This window comes from Monopterus albus, unplaced genomic scaffold (genome assembly GCF_001952655.1).
Source record: "Monopterus albus unplaced genomic scaffold, M_albus_1.0 scaffold58.1, whole genome shotgun sequence".
Taxonomy (NCBI): domain Eukaryota; kingdom Metazoa; phylum Chordata; class Actinopteri; order Synbranchiformes; family Synbranchidae; genus Monopterus; species Monopterus albus.
This window is the reverse complement of record NW_018127938.1, coordinates 2570297-2581146: the sequence shown is the minus strand read 5'-3', so window position 1 is coordinate 2581146 and position 10850 is coordinate 2570297. Positions and strand designations below refer to the sequence as shown.

Here is a 10850-nt window from a genome sequence, read left to right as displayed (position 1 = left end):
TGGATTCTTGTGATAAAACGACCTCCAGCTTCAAATGTTTGGGCATTGTAAACAGCATACATCTGTGCTCCAGTTAGCAGGGAAAGGTAGGGAGCGACTGTTGTGTGTGGTATACTGCTGAAAAATAAAAAATGGCTGTTGCATTGATGTAGTTATCCTAAAAAGCTTTACGTAGCTGAAACTGCGAGACTTGGAGCTTTCTATGTATAGCATGTGGTAGTTGTGTTTGGGAGAGGTCTGCTACAGAGAACAATGTTGCTGTGGAGGCTTGGTGTCTCACAGGTGGGACAGATAATGGTAAGGAGTAAGAGTTGTTGAGATCTTGCACAGAGCTAAGGTTTTGACCTGACATAGCAGGAGAAGCACAGCTGATAATCAAAACCATGAATTTATATAGAAATCACTTAAGATTAATTCCATCTTAATCAGCTACGTTACATTTCTGGTTACACAATAATGCATCAGTAATAATTATTCAGTGTTTTTATTTTGAAAGAAGTAATTCTGCATAATGAGGAGTTTTACTTTGTGACCAGTGTGAGTGTAAGATGTTTCACACTGTTGTAGGCTACTTTGACTTTGACTCCCACACTATAGCGCCAGTATAAGCTACCACATACTAAAGAAAGAACCAAGAGTTCCACACATCAGCATAATCAGCTTTTATTCCTTTATGAGTCGCACAAACATTCACATTTCTGCAGACTGAAACAGGCCTGCTTCACTTTTCTCCAGCAGTGCAGCGCAGCACATGTATTGTTTCCCTGATATTAACAAGAAACAGTCTTTTGGGTCAGGTCCAGTTTTCTGTCTTGTGATCGATCACTGAAACTGTTTGAAGCCTTTGCAGAATAACATTTAATCAGCACAAGTCTTATTAAATAGAAAGTACTGTAATTAAACCATTAAATAACATTAAAGTTTAAGTCCTTTGGTACTTTTTAGATGCCAAACCTTTATGTTGCAGGTTTAAACTGTTTCAAGTTCTCATTTTTACTGTATGTTGAATGACCATTTATCAGCTTGCATTAAATGTGAGTAGCTGTAGAAAACTGGCTCACCCAGACAAACTGAGCCACTGTTGTTATTTAACTTTACACACAATTGACGACACTGACCTGTTTTGATTACCCTGAACTTCCTTGAGTACAAACTGACCTTCATAACTGGAGTACAGTATGCTTATATACAGTTATTATATATATATATATATATATATTAATCAGCTTTTTGGAGTGCAATAACCTCTTTTTTTCAAGGTGTCTAAAACATCAAGCAGTTGGACATTTGTATATTGATACATAAGGCATGACAACAAGCCAATAAGGACAATTTAAGGCAGCTGCTATATTTGCCCCTTTCCATAAACTGTAATCTAAAATTATGTACATTTATCCCATTTCAATTACACTTCATCTACATGTGGGTGAAGGGAAATAAGCTGCATGAAATTTCTGGGCTGAAAAATAAAATAGAGTGAGAAGATGTGTTTGATGTAGGGGAAAGATAATTACAATATTCCACACAATCACAGCAGATCTACACAGATGGAGTGTCAGAAAACAAGCATGTTTGTGAGTCAGCATGCACACAATGTCACTCTGACCTTACAGCTTAAAAAAAAACTAACTTTGGCTTAGTGACATCTTTTTACAACATGAAAAACATTCTGCTTGTTTTAGTCATGAGAGATTTCAGTGCCTGTTTACAAATGCATCAACCTCTGCACAAATCACATACAACAAAAATTTTGTTTAAGTCCTGGCTGACAAAGACAAAAGAAGAAAGGGCAGCAGATATGATTGCTGAAGCTCATTTGGCCCATGCCAACTTTGACAAACCGAAAATAAATAAACGTTTTCAAAACTACTACTCCGAAACATCTTGTATTTTTCTTGCTTCTCTCTTCATCTCAAGTATTAGGCTACAGTACAGTCTTCTTATGCTTAGCTGCTGCTTAGCTACTTCATCAGGTATTAGTACTCCTTCCAGTGATGCAAATAAATAGTTGAACTCAGCTACTGAATATGCAAAATCAAAGCTTTTGAAAAAAACAAACAAACAAACAAAAACAATGGCTTCTGCTTGATTCTTTGTACAACACCCAAAAATGTAAACAAGGCTGAACAACATCAATGTGAGGCAATAGAAACATCTGTACAAAAGAAGTAATGGTGATAGGGGGAGGTTGTTGGAATGAGGTGGAGTGTATCTGCATGTTAACAGACGGTCTGGGTCTCCCTGCAGGCGGAGGAGCAGATCTATTTGGGAGGTGGCGGGTTGTCAGGAGTTGTCGGAGTCACCAGCTCCTTATAAAAGTTGTCAATCTGCTCCTTGTACATCTTCAGCACCACCGGACGCTTCAGCTTCATGGTAGGACCTGAGGAACAAGCACAGAATTCATGATGTTAATTATGCAGCTGTTGCTGCAGCAGTAGCTCAGTTGTAGTTTAAGCTTTACCATTAACTGATTTAATTGTGTAGTAACACATACAAAGGTGTCAAACACAATGTAATAATGTAGAAACAAAACCCAACATGGTCAGATGCTGTGTAATACAGCAAAAGCCCCATTGATTCTGATGCAAACTTAACAGGTCGGGACCAGTTATTACTTTTGAGTAAGCCTTAGTAGTAACACAAGTAAACTATATCTAATGGAAGTAGATCAGTGGTTTACAATCTATGGTGATGACAAAAATATCAAGTATTTGCATCTCCAACATAAAATCCTCAGCTACAACTGTACTCTCGAGGGCAAACATGTAAAATAAAGTCCCGCCAGCGCACTCTGCATCCGCGCCTGACTCACCCAGCTGTCCTTCACTGACGGAGAAGTCCCGCTGCAAAACGACCCACTTCTGTATGCGCTGAGCATTGGAGGTCGCCTTCTCGTTGACTCGGTTGATTCCCTCCTGGATGGCAGCGTGGACTGCCCGGTCTCGGCCTCCTGTGATCTCAGAGACGCGTGTGGCGTTGCTGCCCAGCTTCCTGCAAAACTCCACGGCTTCTGGTGTTAGCTCATCCTCTGGATCTCCTGAATCAGCATTTACCTGGCACTGCAGAGACAAACCCATTTGAAAGGTTTCTGTTTTTATTGCCTAATATTAATTTGTGTTTCCAAGGCTTTGTCTAAGCAGGTTCAAGCATTAATACAGCACCCCCCCACTACGTGCTTGTGCAGTTTCTGTCCAAGCCCAGCAGATGGCAGTGTCAGATATCAAACGTCTAAGAAGCCAGTTCTTTGGTTTTTACTGCAGATGGAAATCTACACTCAGTCATGAGACACAACTCTTAAGTTTAAACAAACAGTTGTAAAGATTGAATGGTTACAAGGTTGAGAGCCAGTCGGGTTTTGAAATGCATGTCCCACATGCAGTTTCCAGCAAGTTACATCTTCAGATTCCATCTGATACATTTCAGACGATTTAACAGATCGTTACACCTTCTTTTAACTGCCATCCACATTTACCTAGATTCATGAAAGCGGTGTAACTGAATACACATACTTTACAAATTAAAGTTTCATGTAAAATATATGCCATTATAAATTATGATCAATATGTAAAATAAGAGTCTAAACAATCATTTAATCAGGAGCTATTTTTATTTTTTTTGACGGCTCCATCTTTTTAAAATATGAATTTCTTGCTTCTCCTTATCTTAGATCACAGTGAGCTCAATAATTTTAGATGACATGGTCAGACAAAAACAATTTGAAGGTTTCATTTTGGTCTCCTGGATATTATGACTGCTACCTTCTGTCCTTTTACAGATGACTAATTGATCAACCAAGCAAATAGTCTACAAATTAATCAATTTACTAACAAGTTGTTTCTATATAAAATTGTTAAACTGTGAAAGTAAAATGCATCAGGAGTAATGATCTAATGATGATGCATTTTTTCCTATTCAGTACACTTTTTCCAATAACACTTAAGTAGAAAAGAGAATTTTCAGTTTCAGTTTCTGCAGTAGCTTTTTTTTTTTTTACCTTAATGGTGAGCAGCATAGACAGAAACTTCCTCTTGTCCCCGATCAGCATGGCATTGCTAATCAGTGGCACAGCCTCTTTCACTGCATCCTCGATAGGAACCGGAGGGATATTCTCTCCTCCTGCTGTGATAATCAGCTCTGAAATCAAATCCAAAAGGTTACGAGATGGGCTTAATTGATCACATAAAAACAGATTGAAGTATCTTATAAAAGGACAGATGATGAGAAAGAGAATCTAAGTCCTAGATCCAGTACAAATACACCTGTCTGAGTGAGAATTAACTTTAAAAGGTATCTGGAACAAGTACCTTTAATTCGCCCGGTGATGTAGAGGAGTCCGTTTTGGTCATGTTTACCCAGGTCACCTGAGTGCAGCCAGCCTTCTGCATCGATAGCCTCCTCTGTCTTTTCAGGCATGTTGAGGTAACCCATGAAGACGTGGCGACCCCAGAAACAGATCTCACCGTTTCCCTCATTGTCTGGGTTGTGCAGCTTGGTCTTGCAGCCTGGAAGCTCTTTACCACAACTGCAGGGCATAACATTTTTCTAATTCATCATTTTCAAGCATGTATTCTGAATTGGTTCTGAGTCTTATCAAACTGATGTGTAAAGGAAAAATGTACCTGGTGAGCTTGAAGGCATCATTACGAGAGATGGTGTGAGGGCCGCTGCTCTCGCTCATGCCGTACAGCTCATACAGAGGAATATCCAGACTTAGGAAGAACTCCAGGGTGTCTCTGGTGATGGGAGCAGCACCAGTGTAGCACTTGTTGCAGCGGTCCAAGCCCAGGGCCTTGCGCACCTTTGTGAATACAAGCTTCTTGGCTATGCGATAGCTGAGCGGTGTGCGGCCACATACTCCGTTTCTGAGGGTTTGTGTAAAGATTTGTTCAGATTCAATGTTGAACTGATGCACAATATTATCTGCCCATTTTAAGTTTTCTTTGTATGACTAAAATGGCACAGACATGAAGAGTGCAAGAAACTGAGTAACAGTTCACTGACAACCTTGAATCACAGTGGTTTCATGTGAGAGGAAAAAGATAAGTGAAAAAGAAAGCACACCAATTGAAACAGTTCAGCCATGTTCAAATAGAACTGTAATTTCATAACGTACTGGTTCATCTTGGTCAGGTTAGTCTGCAGACCGACATCTTTGGCCCAGCACGCCACTTTCCTGCGCACAGTCGAAGACTTTGCTCCTGCAGATTTCATCTTCTCCTGCATTTTCTCCCAGACACGTGGGACGCCCATGAAGGCTGTGGGCCGCACCTCTATCAATGTGTTTACCAGAGATCCCTGAAAAGGCAAGTTTAAAAATGCCATTACCACCAAGAGCTTTATTTTAATATAAAAACAAAAGCATGTAGAGATACCGCACTTCAAAAAGTGCATGTTTTGTGCCCATGTTGGTGTACTCTTCAAATCTCACCTTGAGGGCATCTGGCTGAGCGAAGTAGGTTGCCCCTCCGACTCTCATGGTAACCCAGATGTCAACCATCTGAGCTGCGATGTGGCTGAGGGGCAAGTAGCTGACCACCGACTCAGCGCCGGTTGTCAGGTGCACGTGGTGGCTGATAGAGAGTGCGGTCCACGTTAGCTGAAAGGAAGGAGAGAGGAAAGCATTTAATGATGTCAGAATTGTTGTATGTATGGGGGGGGGGTCACATGGAGGCATGTTTTTACAAGACAATGCTGTGCTGTCGTTTTTTTTACTTTATAAATAACTGCAACATGGCAAGAATAACGCATGTGCATCAGTGATTTAGTTTGGTGCCAAGCTGATGAGTCCTGGCAGAGGTATTCTGATTCTTTACTTATTACCAATACATTATTGCAAAAATATTCCCTTAAAAGTAAAAGTCTTACCAAAATGACTTGAACCACGTGCACAGTGCTAAAGGTGGTGCTTAACAGGCTGTGCAGTGTGTTGATCTTTGCATATGTCAGCAGAGTCTGCACTTTTCTGGTCTTATAAACCAGCAGTGTTTCTGCTGTCAGTGTCACACCTGCTGCTTCGGTGTTTGCAGAGGTTAAGAACACTTAGCTCCTGTAACTTACGTTGTCATGGCTCAGCATGACTCCTTTGGGCTGGCCTGTGGTTCCTGAGGTGTAGATGAGTGTGCAGCATTGGTTTGGTTTCTGGGTGGCGATGATGGCATCAAGAGGAGCATCAGGCTCATCACGGCCAAGCTCCATGAACTCTGCCCACTGTCGTACACAAATAAAACCACTTAGATGATGCTTATTAAACAAAAATAAGCCTTTCCCATGTTTCCCACTTACAGTGTATAGATTTGGTCTCTTCTCTTTTAGTGCATCTTTATATTGGATAATGGCTCTCAAGTGTGGAAGCTTGTCTTCAACCTGAGAGCAAACAGATACAATAACCATACCTCTGAGCGGATACATTGGTTATGTGTGCTGTATATCACTCATTCATAGTTGTCCACAATATTTAAATGCAGCTGATAACTCCTTCTGATCTCACCTGAAGGATTTTCTGCAGCTGTTTGTGGTTCTCCACCACAATGATATTGGCCTTGCAGTTTTCTGCTACATACTGGCATGCCTCAGGAGAGTTGGTGGTGTAGATGCCCACAGCAAACCCACTGCAACAGACAAAGGACACTCAGACTTGACTTCTCTTACAATTTTACTAATTCAAAGACTCCTCTTGTGTTACTTTGTGAGGACTTTATATGGAAATCTGCTATAGGAGGCCCTTTGTTGAATCCATAGAACACTGTGACCTGATGTCCCACATCCATCTCTTGACCTACATTCCTCTGTAGTGGGCTTAGTGTAGTGTAGTTTTTAATGCTGAGCAGAGTAGTTTACACTGTTGTCATAACCTTGATCACCAGGAAACTTCAGGAAGACTACCGAGCACAAATCTTTTTGTTTTCCATTGTCTGTTTTGTTTCTTGATGTTTTTTCTGTCTGGTTTCTAGTGGCAGTGGGACAACAGAAACTAATCTAATTTAGCAGCATTGTTGCGTTACAATACCTTGCATTCACTTCTGTTGGAAAGTGAGACAAGCCAATTGTTTTTCTTTCTAGGAAACATACCTGCCGCAAAAGTTTCAGTGTATCAAAGACTATATGATTTGGCTAATGAGGACCAGTTTGACAAGATGACATTCTTACACGTCAGCATTGAGAGCCAGGTGTAGGAATCTGGGGCGTGTCAAGAGAAGAGATGTGGCATGTACTGATCTTCTGTATTAACAAAACTCATTTCCTTAAATGCACTTATATAATCAGGCTTTCAAGAATTGTGGTAAACACAATAAGTCAGTCACAGCTCAAACTGGACAGATGGTGTTAAAAACCCAAGTTCTCATAACAGATGTTTTGTGATGTGACCAGCTCAGCTGCAGTAGATCTGTGACCTTCAATGCTGCATGTGGGTGGTTTCTCAGATGATCTTGGTGTGTTTTAGATTTACAGTATTAGTGAAGCAAAGCTAAAGGTTTGGGTTGTGTTGGGACCATCAACACAGAATATTTATGCAGTCAGGAAAGCAGAGAGGCTTGTGATTACTGTTATATGATCTTTAATTAGACAGTTCATTGATGAAGTACCCAAAATGCAAAAGTACTAATATAGCAATGCATCAATGCTCAATTACAAGTATATGTATTTAAAACTACACTTAAGTACTTATCCTTATCAGAAAAACATACTCAGAGTATCAACAGTAAGAGGAACACTGCTGGTCAGTTAATTAATTACACAGGTTGCCCACTTAATTCCAATTTTTGTTTTTAATCAAAGCCCTAGGAGAAAGAAGCCAGTTAATTTAAAGAACAAAGCTTGTTTAATTTAAACAACCAGCTGCAACAAAATTCAATAGCATACACCTGACACTGTAACTACACAGAGCTGAGAATAAAGCCCCGACTGAGGGAATACTGACTTTGTCACTTAGAATTACATAAATTCAAATTCAGAGATGAAGTTGAAACTCACCCTGCCAAAATGGCGCCAATGTCAGCGATGAACCACTCAGTGGAGTTGAACCCCAGAATGCCGACACTGTGGTAGCGCTGCAAACCGAGCTGCCAAAAGACAAAACACACCTTTTAACTCTCAAATACAAAAACCCATTGTTAAACAGTCCTAGAAAATATGGGGATATTCTCAGATTCAGTTTCAGGTTATAATTTAGTCAGGGCAGTTTATGTACGATGCAGTCTGTCTTCCCTCTAGACTTAGTTTTATTTATCTTTTTTCATTTAAAAATGTTGAAGTAATTTTGCAGCGGTGAACGATACCAAATGCAGTTCATGTGGTACGTCTCTGCCCTCGTGACGCCCCAGCTATCACGTATATAGTAGCCGTTGTGGAATCAGATATATGGGCAAATGTACACGAGGCTGCAATTGGCGTTTTAAATTACTCAGGTAATCTTTTGTAACAATAGTTGGAGTACAATATGAGCTTTGACACCTAAAGCTCAACTTCTGTAGATGGAAAGATAACCCTCTTGCAGACTTAAAAGTACTGTAGATATGTGTTAGCGTGTCCTTGTGAGTGCATGACCCCTGCTGAGAGTTTCACAACACAAAAACATGCTTTGTCCTGGAAGAACTGAGATTTGTCTTGAGCTGCCTCCCCCACTGGCACAAGACAATGACAACAACAATTCTCACTCAATACATAAAGGTCTGAGAATACCAATCGATTTCTGTTAAGGGTGCTGTCCTCTATTGGGAGCATGTACTTTACAGATATTTGTCTCTACACTTTTAAAACTGAGAAGTTTCATATATTTTAATATGGGGCTACCTGAGCAAACACTCTAATTGAGCAACACCTCGTTCCAAAATTCTCCAGGCTTAAATCTGCAAATGTTGAAACTGGGTTTGGCAACAAACAGTAGATCTGAAATTAAGCACACATTTATACACACAACTAAAGGTAAATCTATTTTTAAAGGCTACACTTTAACCACCAGTCATTTTGTGACTATTTTCATTTCAGTTTTTTCTTTTACTTTATGAAAAATGTCCATAATGCTCTTCGAGCCTGGTTTTGCTTTTTCAAACTAACAGTCCAAAACCCTATAATACATTTAAAGTGGTGATATAAAACCAAGAAAAGGTAACGCAACAAGAGGGCATTGCCACGATTCAACCTTTTCTTTCCTTCCAGGATGCCTTTGTTTACAACCACTTGTACTACTGCAATGCCTTATTTAGCGATTTGCCTCAGAAATCAATTGATCGGCTCCAGCTTGTACAAAATACCGCTGCCAAGGTTCTTATGAGAACTAGAAAATATGACCGCATTTCACCTGCTCTGGCCTCCCTGCATTGGTTACTTGTCTTTCGGATTTTGTCTTATTTGTTTTTAAGGCACAGATTGGCCTTTCCCTCACCCTGTATACACCTACACCCCGGCTTGTAGCCTGACATCTGGTAACCAGTTGTTTCTGACATCTGGTAACCAGTTGTTTCTAACTGTTCCGATGTTCAGGGTGGAGACAGAGGGTAGTAGGGTGTTTGCCTTCAGGAGCTCTAAACCTTGAAATAGTCTTCCACTTGAAATCAGGCCAGCAATGTCTTCTTTTAAATCTTTACTCAAGACTTGGTTATAGATGAGTTTTAATTAGGTTTCACTAGGTTAACCAATAGTAAAAGGAAAAAAAAAAACACCTTAAGGAAGCTCTTGGCAGCAGTGCGACAGGCCTGGTAGTACTCTCTGTAGTTCAGGGTCTTCTGCTGTTCGCCCTCCTTCCATCCCAAAGCTGTGCAGTTGCCAAAGCGCTCCACGGCCGAGGTGAACATCTGGTTGACAGTCAGGGGGGGCTCAGCAGCTAGTCCAGAATCCTCCATCCTTAGCTTCACTTCTGCATCGTTCTGTGACATCCACAGGCCAGGCTCTGCTGCTGCTGGAACCGACAGGGAGCTCGGGCGCTGGGTGCTCACTGGAAGGGACACATAAAGATAGGACTTGTGGCGTTAGAGGGGGATACCATTCACCCTCTGCACCCGTTGCAAAAGTGTCGGGCTCAGCAACACAAGATAGTGCTGTCCAAATGACTGAGATGTGGTTTTCTTTTAAGCCAAATCAATATTATCTCATCAGTACACCAGCCAAACTCTCTTGAGCTGCTAGTTCCTGCGCTATTATTTAATTTGTCATGTAAAATCTTTGAGTACCTTGAAAAGCATTCTATAAATAAGAAGTGTTAATCTTGTTTCAAATAGTTATCAACTTTAGTGTTAAATTACAATTTTTACAACCCGTTATATTTGTTATAAGTTTGCACACAAGAAAATAATTGCTGAGCAGTCTAACAATCATACAGTTTGTAAACAGACTTCTATATAAGGGGAAAAAAGCGAAATTGTACATTTTAAACATTCGTCCCAGACTGACTCATGGTTTTCATTTTGGCCGTTCTAACTTTTACTTTTATGTCTAACTGAAGTGTTTTAAGTAATGAGGCTAAGCCGCTGATTAATCATACAAATCAGAACTGTGGGCTGGAGCTACACAAATAAAAGTTGTCCTTTAAAGTGCTGATGATGTGGAAGAGAAAAGCTGTGTTATGACAACTGGAAAGAGACATATCCTGAGCCAACAGCCAGCAGGATGTTTTCACTATACTGTGTATCATATTGTAAACAGAGGACTAACAGCTGGTTATTAAAACAGGGATCAGTCAAATGGGCAAGATGGTTAATCTTTTATCAAGGTAAAACTCAACCAGTAGAAGACATCCATCCATCCATTTTCCTCCGCTTATCCGGGACCGGGTCGCGGGGCCAGCAGTCTAAGCAAAGATGCCCAGACTTCCCTCTCTCCAGACACTTACTCCAGCAACCCCGGAGGAATGCGGA

The 10850-nt window shown here is 40.6% G+C and overlaps 1 protein-coding gene across 1 annotated transcript in view; it reads right to left on the bottom strand.

Annotated features, from left to right (window-relative positions):
* Positions 1-647: 647 nt before the first annotated feature.
* The window catches only part of acsbg2 (acyl-CoA synthetase bubblegum family member 2), an 18434-nt gene continuing 8231 nt past the window's right edge, over positions 648-10850 (bottom strand). The window contains exons 4-15 of the mRNA XM_020602768.1: positions 9660-9931; positions 7972-8060; positions 6488-6608; positions 6283-6363; positions 6058-6207; positions 5429-5596; positions 5114-5295; positions 4620-4862; positions 4305-4522; positions 3995-4134; positions 2813-3059; positions 648-2380 (exon numbers count right to left, since the gene is read on the bottom strand). Of these exons, the coding sequence (XP_020458424.1) occupies positions 2262-2380; positions 2813-3059; positions 3995-4134; positions 4305-4522; positions 4620-4862; positions 5114-5295; positions 5429-5596; positions 6058-6207; positions 6283-6363; positions 6488-6608; positions 7972-8060; positions 9660-9931 (2030 nt within the window). The 3' untranslated portion in view covers positions 648-2261. The remainder of the gene's footprint in view (positions 2381-2812; positions 3060-3994; positions 4135-4304; positions 4523-4619; positions 4863-5113; positions 5296-5428; positions 5597-6057; positions 6208-6282; positions 6364-6487; positions 6609-7971; positions 8061-9659; positions 9932-10850) is intronic.